Source organism: Lygodium microphyllum, chromosome 24 (genome assembly GCF_053477565.2).
Source record: "Lygodium microphyllum isolate KBCC chromosome 24, Lygodium_microphyllum_v1.1.10, whole genome shotgun sequence".
NCBI lineage: Eukaryota > Viridiplantae > Streptophyta > Polypodiopsida > Schizaeales > Lygodiaceae > Lygodium > Lygodium microphyllum.
This window is the reverse complement of record NC_141158.1, coordinates 15,278,705-15,299,472: the sequence shown is the minus strand read 5'-3', so window position 1 is coordinate 15,299,472 and position 20,768 is coordinate 15,278,705. Positions and strand designations below refer to the sequence as shown.

The window sequence follows — 20,768 nt, the reverse complement described above, 5'->3', positions numbered from 1 at the left end:
TGGCGGTTGTTCATTGCAATATGTTGGAACTTGCGTTTCCAGCTACTGGCAGCTTCTCCTTCTTAGTCGGTGGCTCCACTATATTGTTGTACCTTGTGCTTTTCTATTGTCAATTCTGCCCCCGGTCCGTTGCTTGGTGGCTCAGCTTGGTTTGTTGGTGGCACTTCTTGACTATTAACGGCATTTAAGCACCTACTTTTGTTGTTGAAAGTTGCGTTTGCAGCAGTTAATGGCTCTTCCAATTCAACCGATGGCTACTCTTGATTGTTGGGTGCAACCTCTTACTGTTGGTAGCATCCTTCTCACACTAGCATTTCACTTCCAACCCTTCCACTACCCTCCCACCCCTTGAGACCGGACATTGCGGTTCATGCGTCACACTGCCCTGACACCCCTTGAGGTAGACATTGTGGTTCATGGTTTGTGGCTGACCTCTTCCACCTCTTTCTTCTTTAGTAAGGCACATCGGTACCCATGCCTTCTTTACCAATAGAGATGACCAGTCTACTGGGTGCTTGTATTGCGGGATCACTAGATACACCACTGATGCTTGCCGACTTCGATCTTTACTCTTGAGCCTCTCGGAGTATATGCGTCTCCCACTTAGTACTTCCTGTGCCACCTTTGCTCTTTGGGCCATAGAGATCGTTTTGCATCGGCTATTAGAGTACTATGCTCAAGGCAATAAGACGCATCCGATACGCACTAAGTCCTTTCGAGCACATAGAGGATCGATTGACGCTACGATCTGTTGGAGATCATCGTAATGCTAGCAGCAATATTCTCCAACCTATTTTCAGTTACAGTTGCTACCACGCCCCGTGGTTTCGTAGTCCGCTCTATTGAGAGATAGTGATTGTTTGATACTGTCTCCTCATTAGTCCACTCCTTTGAGAGATTGGTTCCTGGACTCCTTTCTCTTCTTCGGCTTCCCAGTCCCCTCCATTGAGAAGCATTGACTGTTGCACACTCATTGCCCAGCCTGAGCCCCACCCTTGTGTACTCAAGTTCGAGAGTCCACCTCTAGGAGTTCATCCCCACTCCGAATATCTTCTTCGGCACGATCAATGGCACTTTCTTCATCTTGAGATATTTCGGAGTTTGTGATCCATGAGTTTTTTGGATTCCCTATCTACCTTAAGAGGGGGATTTAAATGGGGATGATCTTTCTTTGCCCTTCAAGGGGGCATCTACATCTATTGTGACTTCAGAGGGGGCTCCTATTCCTCCAGTTTCAAAGGGGGTTCCCATCCACCGCTCAGTCCTTCACACACTGTGGTGGAGTTCTTTTACCTTCTTCTACCCTTGGATGGGGTGGCTTCCTTCTAGTGGTCATCTCACCTATTGATACCCAAGTCTTGAGGATCTACCTAGATTGGGGCCTAGAGGTTCAGTCGCAACTTGGTGATGAGGCCTTTGTATTCTTTTCCGCATGGATGCACGGAGCTAGTGGCTTCTCTCCCGAGGTTGAGTTTCGAGTTCTCAAGTTCACTCTATCTACTGTTCTTTAGTGTAGGTTACCTTTCAGGTGGAAATCTTGGATGTTAGGGTTTCGCTGCATCTTCTTCTTCCTCTTCTTCTTGCCTTGGTCACTTGTTCAGCATAGAGTCAACCTCCAAGATCGAGTACGGGTATATCCTTATGGTTCTTGGCACCACACAAAGTTGGATATTCCTCCTATGCATTCCATGATTTCATCATCTTTGTGCGAGGGCACTTGGGCAAGTGAACAATTTCCCTATGAGGGACACTGTCCAAGTGACACCTGTTGCATGAGCATTCTTCAGCTTGTAGCATTGCATCTCCATCTCACTTGTCTCTTGTTTTCCTTTTTGGGCATGAGAGGGGATGTTGACAAACCCTTCACTTGCAGTTTGCGTTTTGCATTTAGGGTTTTCGGGTCGCCCAATCCCAAAAAGGGGTTGGGTGCCCAAAGTGGGGCACCACTCTAGACAGTCGGTGCCTTTCCTTTGGGCGCCACCCTAGACAGTCTCTTGCCAATTTATAGGCTGCCTCTGTCACTCATTCTTTATGGCTTATTCATTCAGTCCGTCACCTCTTCTCTCCAGCCTCTCCATTGCCGTCGCACCCCTTCAAGAGGACATTGTGGTTTGTGGTTCATAGCTATCTTCATCATATTCCTTGTGCTATGACACCCTCGTTCCCTTGTATCACATTCACTCCATTATTCAAATCTTCATCATTTCATTTATCAGAGTTTCTTCTCTCTTCTCTTCTCTTCTCTGTGTTTGCTGAGTTCACTTAGTGCTCCTCCTCGCAAACCCTACTGTCTTTTTGGTACTTTATCTTTTGACACTATGATGAAAGCTTGGTTGTGTAGAAGTGGCTTTAGTACATTGTATGTGGAGCTATTCCTTGGCCTCAACGTTCTTTTTCTCTTTCCGAAGATTTTGATGAGGACAACCATGAGGAATTTGTGCTTACATGGGATTTAGACGATGCCCGTGCGTATTTTGCACTCCTTCGGTGTATTCCTAAATAAGCTCTACTAGCAGTTACCTCCTATAGGACATCACCAGAAATTTGGTGGAAGCTTCAAATGTTGTACAAGGTATCTTTTCTTGTTGTGACCCTTTATGGACAGCTTTTGCAAATGAAGTTTGAGTCCAAGGACACCATTCAGTCATTTTTGCTCCGTGTTACATAGGTACACGACCAACTTCAACACATGTAGTCTGTCCTTCCAAAGGCACATCTTGCGGGTACGGTACTCTACAAGCTCCACTTTGAGTTTGATAGAGTGGCAAGTGCTTTGAGGGCTTATACATCCTCTACACCTGTGAGCTTTACACACGTCCTTGATGCTAGTTGAGCATAAGACATCTTTGCGTTCATAGGGGAGGCTCTCATCCCATTATGGCGGATCCAGTGAGGCCTTTATAGCTTCAGAGAGGGGTGTTAGGAAGAAGAAGTTGAATGCCCAGTGTTATCATTGTGGTAAGAAAGGCCACTTGTGCAAGGATTGCAAGGAGTAAGCAGCCTCATGGAAGAAGAAGAAGAAGTGGGATGTGGACCACGTCGACGCTGTCGCACGGTTTTCCGCACGGAGAGTTCGTGAATGTCGCTTGCCGCAGGAACGCTTTGAGATGGGAGTAGAACACTCAACTTGAGGTTAAATCTCGGAGTAAAGAATCTCAATACATCAATTCAGCTTGGATAAGCTTGATCACATTAGATATGAAGAGTTCAAGGTGTGTACAAATAACTTCGCATGTCAACAATCTTGCTATTGTTCTATTGATGTACATAAGCTTATATTAAAAAACTTCCACAAGACAGAAGAGATGGAGGAGAGCTTCTCAAGAGACAAGTGCTTTATCACTTTTTGGCATAAAGTTGAAAGTTCTTTTATAGCATGACATTGCTGGACAAGATGTCACACCTCACATAGTTTACTTAACTCACTTTTTGAAATTGAATTATTATTTCTGTCATCACATATATAGCTGAAACTCCACAATAGAAGCACTCCCACAAGCTACGAATTTCAGAACCTTAAACTGTGATACGGCAATGAGCCATGAGTGCTACCATAGACACACTACTCCCAGTGCAATTGATGACACCTATACAGTCTTCGGTTTCTTTTTTAACCTTTTGAGGTTAAGCATGTTGTTGCTTTCATGGAGTTGTACTATATTCGATTGAAGAAATTAAGCCTCCGTACTGTTTGAATTTCCGTTGTTGATGGGCAAACACTGTCCATCGAATCAGCATAGCCTTCATTTAAACTTCATTGAATTACATGCGATAGTTTTAGAAATTCGAGTCTGTTGATTTGATTCTTGATAGTAGCAAAGCTCCCCTCAGGGCACCATTTTTCCCTGCTGATGCCGTTGTCGACTTCGCTTCTTTTGTCTTCAAACTTACAGTGTTGCCCAATAAACACATGGCCCAGCTCTTTGCATGGTAACCATTAGTGTCTTTGCCACGTCCAGGTTGTCGATCATGCTGTAGAAGCAGCCTTTCAGAGTAGTTACGTATCGTCACCTTCCTTGTCCTTCACGTCCCTTCCTCAGCTTTCTGACTTTCTTTGTTATCGGCTCCCGTCAGCTCTCTAACGCAGCAGCGTCTGCGTCGTGCTTCTTTTCATCTACCTTCAGTTAGGACTGAAGAATTGTCATCCGAGTTCAACTTCGTCTGCTCCTCCTGCTTTAGTGTCCTCGTCTTCCTGCTTCAGCGTCCTCGTCCTCACGACAGCTTCCGTCACAGCAGCAGTCTTTTCTGCAACACGGTCTTCAATGTCTCCTTGAGCTACGACTTTTGTTTTGTCTCTGAAGAGCCACCACCGTTTCCTTGGTCGCAGCTTCCAGGAACCAACGTCGTAATTCATCCTTGGCATCTTCTGTTGCAGCTGCAATTGTCGATGCTTCAAGCTTCACCTTTTGTGTGTCGTGGTTATGAAGCACGTTCTTGTGTTCATCTTTACTGTCCGATTCTTCATTGCCATCCCTTTCTTCTTCTCGACCTCTCTTCCATTCGCATCAGTCCATCCATCCTGTTTAGACATTGTGCTCAAATAACGACCAATCTGCAAATACTCTCCTGAATACAAAGACTCATCAAAGCTTTTCAAAGCAGACACATGACAAATATGATCAGCATGTATGGCTAAAAGATCAGTCCCATCTTCATCATCATTAATGCAAGAAAAATCCATATTATTATATCTTGCTCATGAAAGCATATCGGCTACTGGATTGTCTTTACCTGCTATGTGCCTAAACTCAGGATTCATAGATTTTATGTACCCAATCCATCTAAGCATGGCAATATCTGGAGTAGAACATCTCATGATCATACCTAGAAGAGGCAAACAATCAAGCTCAACTACCATAGCAACTCCAATGAAATACTCTCTGTCATTCTTGAGGGCCGTGACAACTTCCAAGAGCTCTCTCTTAATTTGTGGATACCTTCATTGTCACTCGTTTAGGACTTTCGCCCCAAACCGAATAACATACCTATTCCCATCTGCATCATCTTGGCCAATAGCCCATCCAATGCCAATAGGACTAGTATCAATAGTAAGCACAATAGGTCTTCCACACTTATAATCTGCCTTTCGAAGAGTCGGAGCGGCTCTCAATAATTTCTTCAATTTTTGCATGGCTTTAGTATGCTCCATCTCCCAAGAAAAACGTTGCTTTTTTTTCAAGAGTTGATAAAGATCATCTGCAACATGAGCAAAGTGAGGAATCCAAATAAGATAAAACACACAAGCTCCAACAAACTTGCGAACCTTTGAAGTTGAGGAACAAGTTTCCACAATCTTTTCTATGGCATCAACCTTTGTAGGAGAAGGCTTTTTGCCATAATATCCACACATATGACCAACAATCAAAACTTCTCGAGCACCAAAAATAGACTTCATCCTTGACAAGGTCAAATTCACTTCTTCCAATTTGGAAAGAATCCTCTCAACATCTCTAATATGAGAAGCCACAAAGAATTTGCATCCATAATCATTTAAAGAATAATCTTTACCTTCTTCCAAACAACCCTTGATAGGTAAGTCATCAATGAAAGGCATAGTAAGCTCGGGGATAAAATCTCGTAGAACCTTGTTCCTTCCATTCATCATATGACCAACCGAATTAGTAGCTCCTTGTGGAAGCGTACACATTCGGACAAGGCCTAGAGGTGTTTTCATTGTAGTTAAATCTCTGCTTTCAAGGGCAAGCTGAAAATGATCATATCCAAAATAAAGATCACCAAGAGAATAGATAGCATGTCTAGCAAAAGTTTCAACAAACTCATCCACAATAGGTCCAGCACCAACGTTTCGAATAGTGACCTTGTTTACTAGCTGTAGGTCCTGTATGAATCTGAGTGTCCCATTCTTCTTAGGAACTGTGAACCACTTGTTGGAATACGGAGCTGAAGATGGTTCCAGAATTCCCATCTTGATCCGCTCATTCAAGAGCTCTACTAGTTTGGGCAAGTGAGCCCTCGGCACAAGAACAGGCCGTAGATTCCAAGGGACATGCGGAATAGTAAAAATAACCATAGGCGTCACAACCCTAGGATCAACACATCCAATCTCATGTGGAAAGAAAGCAAAAGCTTTTTCATGTCTACATAGTATCTCTTCAAAACATCTTACCTCTTCAGGAAGTAGAAAACCTTCGGTCCCACCCAATCTTCATCTCTTTCAATGTCTCAGTTGAAAACTTATGTCCAATACTTGCAGGATCTCGCAAAGGAGGTTGCATAGCAACTCTTTTAATCGTCTCATCATTGTCCAAAGGTAGTGGTCTTGCAACTGGACGAACCTTCTTGTCAACTGTCTTATATTTTGTTTGAACTTTAGCTTCATTGCTACAACCTGCAGATTTTACCTCATGATGAGAAAACCCTGGTAAGCACAAATTTTGTTGTGTATAAACAACAACACCCAAATCTTTTTGTTGAAATATGTCAGCAAGGAATTCTTTTTGCTGCGAATCCTCAGCACCCAAATTCTTTTCAGCAATCTCACAATACATTGCCAGAGAATGAACCTGTAAGACATATGCCATCTCTTGATTGTTAGCATCAAGCAAATCTAAAAGTTCTTCCATGGTATATGAGTATGAAAGGCTATCATAGAGACCATCCATCCGGTCTTCTTCCTGCAAAACACCTGCAATCATTAATTATTTTTCTTTTCTTTTCACATACTACCTGGTAGCTCTAGGCATATCAGAAATATGCTGAAAACACAAAGTACTTTCAGTGGATACACCATAAACACATGAGGAAAAGCTGCCGCTGCCAGGAGGCGAGAGCTTCCCCTGACTCATACCACCATCGTCTCGCAAGACAGTGGTACCTAGCAAAAATCCGGCTCTCCCGCTAGAAGAGGGGAATCCCTCAAGGAATCTTTATTCCGCTGATGATTAATACAAACAATCATGAATTGAACAACTCTCTTCTCATCCTTGCTTTGGATTTGTGCATAGGCAGATGCATCATCCAGAATCTTAGTCTCCATCCGAGACTCAGCAATAAATGGTTGCCCTAAAATAATAGGATAAGAACAAGAGTTTTGTACAAAGAAATGATAGGACTCACCCACATCTCCAATGGAAATCTTCAGATTTGGGTAAGCAGCATATAAATCCCTTGCAGTGTTGTTGGCCATATGTATACGCCAACCATGATCAACATCAACTGGCCATCTACCAGTATTATATAATTCTCGCACAATTACATTAATCTTGGAACCATGATCCAAAAGTGCAACGCAAGGAGTTTCAGTCTCACCAAGCTTGATGACAGTTTCCGTAGTCGCACGAGCCCAGTGACTTCGAGAAAAATGGCTACGAGGCACCAATCTAGGCGCATCGTCGCTTTCATCATACTGCACAGGCTGAAGTAAAGGTTGAAGAGACTTCTTAGATTGCATACATAGAGATCCTTTTGTAGATCCCTCGTCAACCTCCTCAATTTGTAATCCATAGAGAATAGCCTTTGCAACAGCTAAAACCTCTCGATGGATCATATTTTGCGATGGCTCTTCAATAATTTGGCGCTTTCTTTTTATGATGTCTATAATAACATCATGGAACTCTCTCTTGGCAATCCCCAAAACTTCTCCAAGTGTAAATTCAATCTTGCAATTAAGAATTCGATCTTCAAGTACCTTTTTCAAATTTGTGGAAGACTCAATGTTGGATAATAGCTTGAATCCAGGTTGCTTCTTCAGCTTCGAATCCTTTAACTTCGGGGCCTTTTTGTCTTCTTGCATCTTTGGCTTTTGCTCATCAGCCATGCTCAGTTCCAATCCTGAAGAAGAGGGTTGAAGAACTGACTCACTCCTTCTAGTTGCTTTCTTTGATCCTTCTGGTTGATCATTATTTCTTTTGCGCTTTTGTTCAACAAGTGCTTTAAATCCTTGAGATTTTGCAATATAAGCATAGATAGAGAAGACATCTACACGATCATTCCATCTGGTTTCTTTTCTAATTGCATCTCCTATGAATGAAAGTTCAGATGAAGAAGCTTTACCTTTCTTTTCCGCATGCAGTGTATAAGACCATAAAGGAGACTTATCTTTCGGTAACTGCTCCAATTGAAGACCGTAGGTTGCAGCTTCTCTTGCTGCCTCCTGCTTTACATAAGAGGAATGTAAAAGAGTTTCTTCCAATAATTTCTTCATACCTCCTTTGCGGAAATTTGTTTTGAGTGGTTGCTCTGAGTCTCCGAAGCAAATCATCCTATCCTTCCACATCACCAACTTCAATCTTTTCGCCTCTTCGAAGTCTTGATAGTCTTTGCGCTCATGGTCTGGACTGTGGCACCATATGCATAGGCGAACACAATTATTTTTGGAAGAATTCATAGGAGTGAAAGAAGAGGGAACAGAAGTTGGAGCTGGGTTAAGTGGATGATGATCTCTTCTGACCATCTTTATTTGAAGATCCTTCAGGTTTTTTGAAATTTCTTCCACCATGTCTTTGATAGTTGGTTTGGCAGATGGCCTGACAATTGCCGCAGGAATAGGTACAGGCATAGGCATAGACATGGGGTGGGAGGTAGAAGAAGTGGAGGTAGGAGTAGACATCGTTAGGGGAGTTCGCATACCGTTTTGTAGGCGTATCTTCCATCTTCGCCTCTTCATTAATGTGGAGACCGCTTCAACAGCATCTTGCCAATCCGTCTTCAATCCCATAGGCTGTGTTCGGTCTTCAAAAAATTCTCCCAACTCGTCTTGAAGTGCAAGATCAGCCACTTGCAAAAATAACTCCACTTTCTCCGAGTTTAGGGCTCTTTGTTCAAATGTATCCAATTGATTGTGGCGTTCTTTAAACTCGCGCAATAACTCGGAAGCAACAAGTCCTTTGTTGGATTGATAGACCCACTCCCTGAATGTCTTCTGAGTAGCAATGCCATAATCTTCCAGGAAATATTCATCTTTAAGCGCCTTCTTGAAGACATTCCGATTTGAATCTTGCACAAATAAATCAGTCACTCTAACACGCAAAGTAGGCGTGACAAGCCGTAAGAAGTAATTGCTCCAGTTGGTAGGAACACCAAAAAAATGCATCTGGCTTTCAAAAGTTTTAAGATAAGCTGAGACATTTCGGCCATCAAATAATTTACGTTCACTTACCACGGCCTCGATTGCTTTGGTTGCTCCATGTATATGCTCTTGTTCTTGATGTAGCATCCGTTGTTGATCCAATTGTTGCTGCATAGATAACTGCATCTGTTGGTTCTGTATCATAATAGCCGAAGATAAGAGTCTGCAATAGATTCTTAATCTCGTCGGTCAAAAAGGATGAAGCACTCGATGATGATGCGGGTGGAGTATTTGAAGAATCTCCTATCTCGCCAATGAGAAGCGACGCTTTCACGTCGGGTTCACTAGGTGTCGCACGGTTTTCCGCGCGGAGAGTTCGTGAATGTCGCTTGCCGCAGGAACGCTTTGAGATGGGAGTAGAACACTCAACTTGAGGTTAAATCTCGGAGTAAAGAATCTCAATACATCAATTCAGCTTGGATAAGCTTGATCACATTAGATATGAAGAGTTCAAGGTGTGTACAAATAACTTCGCATGTCAACAATCTTGCTATTGTTCTATTGATGTACATAAGCTTATATTAAAAAACTTCCACAAGACAGAAGAGATGGAGGAGAGCTTCTCAAGAGACAAGTGCTTTATCACTTTTTGGCATAAAGTTGAAAGTTCTTTTATAGCATGACATTGCTGGACAAGATGTCACACCTCACATAGTTTACTTAACTCACTTTTTGAAATTGAATTATTATTTCTGTCATCACATATATAGCTGAAACTCCACAATAGAAGCACTCCCACAAGCTACGAATTTCAGAACCTTAAACTGTGATACGGCAATGAGCCATGAGTGCTACCATAGACACACTACTCCCAGTGCAATTGATGACACCTATACAGTCTTCGGTTTCTTTTTTAACCTTTTGAGGTTAAGCATGTTGTTGCTTTCATGGAGCTGTACTATATTCGATTGAAGAAATTACGCCTCCGTACTGTTTGAATTTCCGTTGTTGATGGGCAAACACTGTCCATCGAATCAGCATAGCCTTCATTTAAACTTCATTGAATTACATGCGATAGTTTTAGAAATTCGAGTCTGTTGATTTGATTCTTGATAGTAGCAAAGCTCCCCTCAGGGCACCATTTTTCCCTGCTGATGCCGTTGTCGACTTCGCTTCTTTTGTCTTCAAACTTACAGTGTTGCCCAATAAACACATGGCCCAGCTCTTTGCATGGTAACCATTAGTGTCTTTGCCACGTCCAGGTTGTCAATCATGCTGTAGAAGCAGCCTTTCAGAGTAGTTACGTATCGTCACCTTCCTTGTCCTTCACGTCCCTCCCTCAGCTTTCTGACTTTCTTTGTTATCGGCTCCCGTCAGCTCTCTAACGTAGCAGCATCTGTGTCATGCTTCTTTTCATCTATCTTTAGTTAGGACTGAAGAATTGTCATCCGAGTTTAACTTCTTCTGCTCCTCTTGCTTCAGCGTCCTCGTCTTCCTGCTTCAGCGTCCTCGTCCTCATGACAGCTTCCGTCACAGCAGCAGTCTTTTCTGCAACACGGTCTTCAATGTCTCCTTGAGCTACGACTTTTGTTTTGTCTTTGAAGAGTCGCCACCGTTTCCTTCGTCGCAGGTTCCAAGAACCAACATCGTAATTTGTCCTTAGCACTCTTCTATTGCAGTCGCAGTCGCCGATGCTTCTAGCTTCACCTTCTGCGTGTCGTAGTTATGAAGCACGTTCCTGCGTTCATCTTTACTGTTCTTCATTGCCATCCCTTTCTTCTTCTCGACCTCTCTTGCATTAGCTTTCATAACTATCTTCGTAGCTTTAGGAAAGCTTTAAAAAAGCTTCGTTCCATGATGTCTTGCTGCTTTTTGTATAGAGCACTGCCAATCAATTCATCTCCCAAAAGCTTATGAAAAGCATCTCTGAATGACATCAAAGATTACATCATCGTGCTGCCGATTGTCATCATGTTTAGGCCATTTTGAGGACTATTGAAGAGCTCCCCTATTAGGCTACTATCGTAAACCTTCAACTCTGCTCGCAAAACCTTTATTCCATCTTTGAGAGATAATTCTTCTTTTTTTTTCACCCTGTTAGGAGATTTTGATTCTAAATCTGCATCAAGCTTCCTTCAATCCTTTCCTTTTCTTCTCTAGTATCTTTTCCCATGGCTTTACTTCGCCAAAAAAATATCACTTTCCGTGGTTTGGAAGAAGGATCCTTAGTCTCCTTTGCCTTTGGAAGGTTATCATTTCTAGGTCCAACAAGAGTTGACGATGAATCAATTGGTCGACTTCAGGGCTATAGCACAAGTCGTGACTTCTCAATACGTTCATGCTTCCTCAATAGTTGGAGATTTCATTCAATCTTGATGTTGATAAATTGTAGCAGTAATTTTGATTTACGAGGATTTTCTATATCTTCCCAGTTTACACGGCTCTCTTAGCCTGTATAAAACTTTCCCAAGATAATAATACCAGGATGTATAATCTTCTTAGCGAACAAATTCCATGTCTTTGAGCTTTCAAAATGTTTATCTTCTTATGAACTTGTTTTTCCATGCATTGTGCCCTATAAAGAACATGCTTTAGAAAAGAACTTCGTGCCCAAACACTCATGCAATTTACAAATTAAAATCCATGCTATGCAATCAATTGAGTGATGCTTCCACGTAAAATTTATAAATGCATTGAGGAAATCGTGCCTATCCTAACTATATGTGCTCGTGCGTCATCATGCAGATCCAAACACAAAAGATACACACAACGGAAATCAAACTCATAATGACTTTGACTTAAGAGTTCAAAAACTTGGTAGAAATATCCGCCCTCAGGTTTGCAGTGGTAGACGCGCAGTGTCACGACAATGCGTCATCCTTTTTTTCTGACCCCAACTCCGATGCTGCGACCAAGGAGAAGTCCATGGCGCAGAAGGAAGCCACTTCTTTAGATCGCAGAAAGGGCTTGATTGTCCCTTCCTCGGCTGCTTTCTAGTCTAGGTGATGTGGTGATCCCTCATAACTCTCCGGTGCGAGAGGGAGTGTGAGAGGGTGGTGCGATGGGGCAGCCGAGCCTCATCTATATAGGTATACAGGTGTACAAGTTTCAGAGAGGGATGTTCTTGACTCATTGATTGAAGTCTGGCTGATTCAAATCTTGGAGCTGGGATTGACATCCAGGTTCATGATGGGTTGTTTCTTTGACAGCGAGCGGGATTGGCTCCTAGTCTTGAGTTCACATGAGGGGACACTTTGGCGGCCTTGGCCAAAGGTGGAGAATCCATGGTCACATATATTGAAAGGCATTTTTGATAGGATAGTCTTGTATGCTAGTGCAAGACATTGTTGACAGACACTGAGATCTGTGATAACTCTTCTCTATTTTCAGGAATTGGTATGATCGACATTGACCTCAAGTTCTCTCCGAGGCACCTTGGTGGTGGCTTGATCACCCACTACTTGGGTATCCATGGTTCTACTCTCGTGGTTCTTTGTTGTATATCATCATCCTTGTATCATTGTATTATATCAGATCACTCATGATTTGAGAGAGTGCATTAGCAATCTAGGCAGCTCATGTGTGAGTCTGGGCTATCCTTAATATTACTGGGTAATTTAGGCATTTTACAGTGGTTATTTTAGTGATTATTTAGGCATTTATTGTTGGCCAACCAGTTGCCATATTTGGCATATTTTGGGCCTTTTTATTTAGTGGCTTCTCTTTCGTTCATTTAGTCATCATCATTCTTCAGGTGGTCTTTTGATTGGAGAGAGGAGTCAGTGCCGGTGCCCACACAACTAGTGACTCATTGTTGTACATGTCATTCTTGTATTTGGTATATGGATTCCATTTCCTGACCACATCTTTGAGTTCTCTTCCTCTGCAATGTTCTTTTGCTCTTTTTCTTTTGTCTCATGTTCAACAATTTATTTCAGCACTTGGCTATGCTTCCACTGCTGCACCACTTTTGACAAACTCATGCAGCTTGTGATCAAGATTGAGACATTGGTTTGATCTCTTATGGCATAGCAGCCAATGAGATAACTAATGATTTGATTCTAGGGGAAAGTGCTGTAACTGTGAGTGAAACTTGGGTAGTAACTTGTGCATTAACTCAACATTACCTACAGCATTGTGAACTTTCCATCAATAGATATGATCAGGTTGTGCTAGTGACTAGTCTAGGATTTGGCATAGCTTGTAGATCAACTACCAGGTCCAGGTCCCAAAGACCCTGAGAGCGAAGCACTTACTGCATTAGGTTTGACCAAGTGAAATTTGACCTGTTAAAACGAGTCTTATGGTAAGTGTGTTTCTTGGCTCCTGGAGAATGGAGTGTGCATATCAAGAGATGAATAGGGTGCAGTCACTAGTGGCTATAAATCCCAAGCTTGAATTGTTGAATGATGATTTGAAGTGTGTATAAGTGAAGTGGCCTATGAATAGGCCCTGAAGGAGAAATTGGATGCTTTGATCTGGAAGGAAAAAGTGAATGACCTTTAGAGTACTGAATTGGGCTGACCTAAACATGACACATTGCAAAGATTGGGTGCCTAAGATGTGGTGCGAACTGCCCACTATATGGAGCTGAACATTGTCTCTCAACATTGGAGAATGAGAGGGGAATTTGTACAGCTGAGACTATGATAGTGGCTTGGGTGAGAGTCCTTAGGGTGATCTTGTATGTGGTACGATCGAGGCTATGATTGTGGCTTTGGGCCAGTTGCTAGGGTCATGTACATATAGAGACCCAACATGAGATGATTGGGGTATTTCTAGGGGATTTCTATAGGAGCAACTCCTTTCTTACTTCTAGACAGCAGTTGAGTAAGATTCACACCTAGACATTCGAAGACAGAGTGGACTAAGGGACATTGCCACATATAGGAGTTGATTGCTATTATCTTTGCTTGGTTGATTTGAACAGCGAGGTGTTGTCATATGCAATTGATCCACACCACCTATGATAGAGACTCTCTTTGGATATGGATAGAGATGATTCGTGCACTTTGTGGGAGATGGGAGAGATTATAGGGTGAATGTGAGGCATGAGGAGGAGAGATGTCTTTTTCATACATGGGACTCTAGCACATTCTTCTGTTTGGAGATCTATGTTCTGGCATTATAGACCTCTTAATCGGCTTTTCACACAGCCATCATATTATATTCTCATGTCATCTCATGATTTATCATTGTTGTTGTGTGCTTGTCTTATATTATTTGTAAGTTGGTTTTTTTACTGAGTAATTTACCAACAGATATTTGTTCTTTGCCTTAACTGTTGGCTTCATCTTATTGTTTCAAAGAAGATTTATTGGTTATTCTCACAGCTATCATATTATATTTTCATGTCATCTCATGCTGTATCATTGTTGTTGTGTGCTTGTCTTATATTATGCGTAAGTTGGCTTATTTACTGAGTTATTTACAATGGATATTTGTTCTCTGCCTTGAATGTTGGCTTCATCTTATTGTTTCAAAGAAGAGTTGTTGGTTACTTTCAAAATTCATTTGGAGCATTGGCTTCTTTTATGGACTTTAAGGCAAATAGGTGGTTACCTTTTAAGTTGAGAAAAATTCAATCCTTGTGTGTAATAAGCTTGTTGTGCATTTTTTTTCTTAATTTTCTGTGAAGGTTATGGAGTGGCACTTTCCAAGGTTGCTGTTGATAAAACCCTACCACTAGGTTTACGGCAAATATCCTTTTTTTTGTGTTGAACAGCATCCTTGATGCTCAATTTGCTAGTTGCATTTTCAATGCATATTTGAAAGATTATATTGGCAGCATAATTTGTAAGCAGGTTTGGAGTTTTGAAAAGTCTTTATATCTTGCTGAGTGCACTTGCGGTGGTTGTGTATTCTCTAGTGATTCAGTTTTTTGCTGGTTTAGTTTTCTTGACCTGTTACACTTAGCTGCGGTCTTATTGAAGCAATATGTGAAGCAACATTGGCATGAGGGTGAGGAGAAGTTCACACCTCCTGTTGTACCATCTGAAGACAAGGTAAATGTGCAAAATAGTTAGTGATTGATAGTGCAACTATCTAGTATCACTTGGCAAGGGTGACACCAAAGTGGAGCTCTGCCTCTTTTGATTGTGAAGAGACATCCTATCCGGTTTGCTAATCTATCTAACCTGCAGGTTCTTATTCGTGGTCTTCTCCTACAAGTTATAGATGATTTTCATGGAAAGATTCGAACTGCTGTTGGTATGGCAATAGCATCAATTGCAAGCTGTGACTGGCCTGAGGACTGGCCGGATTTGATGGATTACCTGCTTTCGTACCTAAGGGATCAGAATGACCTCAACAAAGGTGAGATAGACACACCTGACCAATCGAGTGTCTTCCTCACATGATCCTTTTGGATACTCAATTAAACTAAGTGATCAAGTAAACTGAATGATCAGGCATGAGCAGTGTTTTCTTTTCTCCTACATTTTCTCTTGGCAGTATGGCAGTGCATTGTATGGCATTGTTTCTTTGCTACAATTATTTCTATGACAATTTTTGAGAAGCTTTTTAAGTTTTCTTATGTAGAAGGTCTTTATTCATGTACAGTAAAGGGAGCTTTAAAATGCCTTGCACTTTTTTCTGGTGACCTTGATGACATTCACATTCCCCAGCTAGTGCCAATCCTTTTCCCTTCATTGTATACTATTGTTTCCTCACCTCAGGCAAGTGCAATATGTTCATGCTTGTAGTCATCACATCTCCTTCTACTTCAAAGCACATTGGAGAGTCAACACCCTTTTTAATGCAGACATTTGATTCATCTATGAGGCGCCGAGCTCTTATAATACTGCACGGTTGCATATCTACTCTTGGTGTCATGACGGGGGTCTATCAGGTGCCTTTCCTTTTTAGCTTTTTTATCAAATTATTTCTGAGCTTGAATATTGTGTTAAATTTTTGAATTCATTGGATGTAGGCTGAGACAAAGGCCTTAATTTCGCCAATGTTGAAGGCTTGGATGGATCAATTTGCCCTCCTGTTGTCCTCCCCTGTCCCTCAAGAAAATCCAGATGATTGGAGCCTTCGGATGGAGGTTAGGTGTTGGTCTTAAAAAAATAAGTGTTATGCATACACGACTGGTCATTTGGCAATGGAATGCTAAGGAATTGACTTCAGTTAATTTTTGGCTTTATATCTGAAAGCCAGGCATTAAAGATATTGACGCAACTCGTTCAAAATTTCCCAAAGCTCGTTTTTACAGAATTTTCTGGTTAGTTATTTTATGATCTTTCACTGGATTCCTCTGTGTTAAATAAGTATGCTTTCTTTTCACCTTTGGGTCAAAAATGTTCTAAGTCTGGGGATACTCAAACTGTTTGTCCAGCAATACTATCCCCAATATGGCAAAGTTATGTCTCTTGTCTGAAGGTGTATGAGTTGGCATGCATTCAAGCGACACAGGATTCATACTCTGAAGTAGCAGACTCAGATGGAAATGAACAAAGCTTGGAGGCTTTTTCTGTACAGGTTTAAAATTTCTGCAATAATTTTGAGAGTTTCCAAGTATGAGGATGCATTTTGCTTGTCCAGTCCATGTTATGTGTTTGGGATGTGCATTATCCTTTTGTGTATATGGATCAGTAGAGGTGCACACAAGTGTGCTGCAGTATAGCTGTCTGGTGTACATGTCTATAGATGTGCACTTTCAAGTAACGAGGATACATTTTTATGTCATATGCCTTCCGGCCGTAATTCTATTGACGATTTTGGTCAACTTCTTTGGTCCTCATATGTGTTCTGATCCTGTTGATAGGATAGTGCAGTGTTATCTCTCTTTTCCTTTTTACGTCATTGTGTGGTGAATAAGCTCTGGTCTCACAGTGCTTGGATATGGAAATGGTTAGACTTGTTCCAACTATTGGATTTTTATCGTCTTCTACAGCTGCTAGAGTTCTTGCTGACACTTGTTGGACAACCTCGGTACAGCAAGGTAAATACAGAACAAGGCCTTCTCTGCAGCAATTGAATTGTTAGTTCAGCCGGTTCGCGGTTCATGGGCAGGACTCTTTGCCTATCTGGATTGCTTATTGTTAAACTTACAATTTGATGGTTTTGTCAAGGTCATAGAGAAGCATCTAGCTGACTTGGTGTACCATACAATTGGTTACATGCAAATGACAAGTGAGCAGGTACCATTTCAGCTCAAAGACGTGCTAAAAAAAGAGGGTTAGATTATGATGTAAAATTACTGGACTGGCACCCACAGGTAGAGCTGTGGTCTTCAGACCCAAACGAGTTTGTGGCTGATGAGAATGACATGATGTGCAGTTGCCGTGTTTCAGGTAAGATAATGTCTTAATGTACACATGTGCTAGTGTCCAAGACAAGTCAAACTTATCGGTGTGCACATTTTAGAAGGATTAGGTATACAAGAATTTAACAATTTAGCTGTAATCAGTTGGCTTGCAGGGAATTCCACCCCTATATTCTCTTATGCCTAATTGACTAATCAACCAAAACAGTATTAGTAGCAAAGACTTTTAACTAAGCTCATTTTGAAATGCTTTTAAGTTGATCTAGGATAGTTCACGTTGAATTTTTGAAACTTCCAAGCAGTGTGAATAGCCTCATTTAGACTAACTACCATTTTTGGTTCTCTGAAGGGATATTATTATTGGAGGAATTGGTAGCAACATATGACAGTGTGGGGATACAGTCCATTGTGCAATCAGTTGAGAAGCATGTTTGCAAAGCAGCCGAGCAAAGGTGTAATGGGAAAGAAGACTGGTGGAAGGTAAGTATCATGAATTTTCCCTTCTAGTTTGCAATACAAGTCTCAACTGAAAGGTTTACTGGGGATGTTGGTCGCTAGGGTTTCTTGAGTAAGTTGTCAAATCCTTGAGTGGGACCCTGAGTGAGACGAGGAATGTAGGTGGATGAACCTTTCGATCTAGGCACCTTCTCAGCTCTCTTTTCAGACTCTGCCTTCTGTGCTACTGTTCTCTTAGATCTGTGAGTGCCAATCCTTCGAAGTAAAGTTGTGATCATGGCCACCAGCTGGTGAAACCTATCTTCCATACTGGTTGGGTACCTCCTATTGTGGTTGGTGTCAGGGCCAATTCTCTTGATTGAAGTGGAGGAGGTAGTAGTGCTTGAATGGGTTGCTTTCCTTTGCCGTCCAGAGGCTTGGGAGGGTCTGTGCTAGTAGTACTTCCAAGCTTCTCTACCCTTGCACATTCAATTATAGTTTGGAATGACGTTTTTTAAGGTGGTAATTGCACAATGCTTTCAATAAAGGAGACTTTCATGAACAGTAAGAAGGCATTAAGAGCTAAGGAGATTGTAAGGATCGTTTCAAAGGGCAACTTGTTAGATCTCAAGTCTATGCACAAGGCTAGAGACCTCCTTTGACAGTTAGCATCTCCTCTCCTGAACCTTTACAGAAGGCTGGCATTTGAGCCTGGAGGTAGCACAAGTTTTAAGGGAAGAAGAACATTATGTCGAATAGGTTGATCCAGTTACTGTATTGCATGAATGCTAGGGAATAGGAAACAGTGTACTGAAACTTAAAGTGGGGATACCTCCTGATCTCAAGTTTAATAAAGCCATAAGCAAAGGATGCTTGGAACAGCTGTGACAAGTTTCCAGCTGATCCAGTCCTCTATTTATTCAGAAGAGGGCTCGTCTCTTAGCAAATGTTTTGATCTGCATTTACACTGATTGCACATCACTTGGCTTATCTTTTGATCTGCATCCTCTGTCTACCATCTCTATAGGAGGAGCATGTACCTTTTGGTCAAATGACAGACTCCAACTGTAATTTAATGCCATCTTTTCGGAAGTTCACTTTTAAGGACAGTGTAATCACATAGTAGTCAGGGTTGTTCTGGCTGCTGTCAACATGTAAAGGTTTTGAGGTATAGAGATGTGTGCACTCAAAATAGCAATCATCTTGTAAATTGACGAACCTGTAGCTCTAGTTTAGTATGCTCTAAGGTGTTTATGAAACCCTACTTTGATTCTAGGTTGAGCTTGCTGCTGTTCAAAGGCTAATTTAAGACCAGGTTTTCTAACTCTTATAGCAAAACCAATGAGGATTATTCTTATCAACTGCAATAGAGTTTCGAAATATTTTCTCTGGAAACACTGTCAAGGCATCACCAACTGCAACATTGGCTGCACACATGTTTCCGTCCTGAGAGAGTGAATTTTTGGCATTGGTGATTCTGTTATGCTTGATTCTAACCAAATAACACACTGAGTTTATGAGATTCAAGATGTTGCTAAGCTTTTCCTGGTCTTGAAAGCTTGTCACACTTTGTATCTCAGGATTTTCTTATTTTCTATATTTTTGTTTTTTTATAACTGATGGCATGTTTTAGTGGTTTACCTTATGTATGCTATCATTTCAGATACGAGAAGCTGCTATCTTAGCTGTGGGCACAATCTCTGAGTCGCTTATTGAGGCACAGGTAAGATGCACTTTGTTCAATCCATTTTAACAAAGCAAATGTAATCCATAATTTTGTGAGGATCCTTTATCAAGTGAAAATTAAATGCTGCACAATGTAGGGGGTGGTGTGGTTTAAATTGAAAGAGGGTACGATGGATTACACAGTATTTGAAGGGGGTGGTATGAATTGGTTTGAAAGAGGATATGATTAATTAAAAGAAGGGGTAGTGTGACTTAGTTTGAAAGAGGGTATGATTGATTACACAGTTTATGAAGGGGAGTATGAATTAAATTGAAGAGGGAATGATCGATTATATTGTATATGATTAAACATGATAACATTCTCCTGGAATGAGCCTTTTCAACATGTTCACGCTGAATCTGGGCAAAACACATAGAGAAGTAGCGGCTCCTTTCAAATCACATCCCTTATCCTGTAAGGGGCGAAAGTGCCCCCAGATTTTTCAGTGGCTGACAAGGCCTTGAAGGTGTGGCCCTTCTACATTAGCACTTATAAGGATGCCCATGCATGAAGTTAAAATGCCCCTTATCTCTGAGCTTCCTTCATGAAATACAAATTGCTGGGATTCAGCAGTGGTTGTTTCTTGGAAGTATGTGCTAGCAATGTACTGCCATGGAGGGTTGCTGCTGTAGAAACACAATGGTGTATAATTGGATTTCTCTCGCAAGGATGCTCATTCATGAATTAAAAATGCTTTTTGAATCTGAGTCTCATCCATGATTGAGAGGTTATTGGGATTCAGCAATGATTGGTGCTTGGAAGTACCTGCCCAGAAAAGACTGTAATGCTTTAGCTGAGTATACTAGCAAGATACTGTTATAACAGTATGCTGCTGTGGTAATACATTGGCTATTATTGGATTTTCTCAGGGAAGCTTTTTTTCTTGTTTTGGTTTTTTGCGAAAAAGCATGACCCTGTGTAAGATATTCTGATCACTGGTAAGCACATTCTTTAGTAGAGATAAGTCCTGCTAAATGCGTGTGCATGCTTCTATTGAAAGTTTGAGTTCTGTCACTCATTGCTTAGACGGGTTCTTTTTAGAATGAGTTGTGATACTTTCTAATGTTTTCAGATACAGCAGAGAAATACTGGATTCACTTTTAGCATGGAAGGGTTTCTCGACAATATGCTGCGTGAGGATCTTGGTCCAGGTATGACATTATCCAGGACTTTCTTTTTGGATTGGGATGTTAAAGAACTTCATTGAAACTACGAGAAGCTTGACTACATCATGCAGCTGGAAAGGAGTATCCATTTCTGTACGGGCGTTCCTTAAGTGTCGCTGCCAAGTTCTCCTCTTTGGTAAGTGG

At 41.5% G+C, this 20,768-nt stretch overlaps 1 protein-coding gene across 8 annotated transcripts in view; it reads left to right on the top strand.

Annotated features, from left to right (window-relative positions):
• The window catches only part of LOC148014868 (ARM repeat superfamily protein), a 100,840-nt gene that overhangs the window by 35,314 nt on the left and 44,758 nt on the right, over positions 1-20,768 (top strand). For 3 of the 8 annotated variants that reach the window (XM_087665487.1, XM_087665482.1, XM_087665481.1), the window contains exons 3-17: positions 14,667-14,728; positions 14,941-15,033; positions 15,172-15,343; positions 15,590-15,705; positions 15,792-15,878; positions 15,960-16,076; positions 16,160-16,253; positions 16,368-16,510; positions 16,926-16,973; positions 17,104-17,172; positions 17,250-17,325; positions 17,647-17,777; positions 19,396-19,455; positions 20,531-20,609; positions 20,696-20,760. In XM_087665487.1, coding sequence (XP_087521613.1) covers positions 14,667-14,728; positions 14,941-15,033; positions 15,172-15,343; positions 15,590-15,705; positions 15,792-15,878; positions 15,960-16,076; positions 16,160-16,253; positions 16,368-16,510; positions 16,926-16,973; positions 17,104-17,172; positions 17,250-17,325; positions 17,647-17,777; positions 19,396-19,455; positions 20,531-20,609; positions 20,696-20,760 — 1,412 coding nt within the window. Of the gene's footprint in view, positions 1-14,666; positions 14,729-14,940; positions 15,034-15,171; positions 15,344-15,589; positions 15,706-15,732; positions 15,879-15,959; positions 16,077-16,159; positions 16,254-16,367; positions 16,511-16,925; positions 16,974-17,103; positions 17,173-17,249; positions 17,326-17,646; positions 17,778-19,395; positions 19,456-20,530; positions 20,610-20,695; positions 20,761-20,768 lie in introns of those variants that run through there. The other 5 variants (XM_087665486.1, XM_087665488.1, XM_087665483.1 and 2 more) reach the window with 5 other exon arrangements.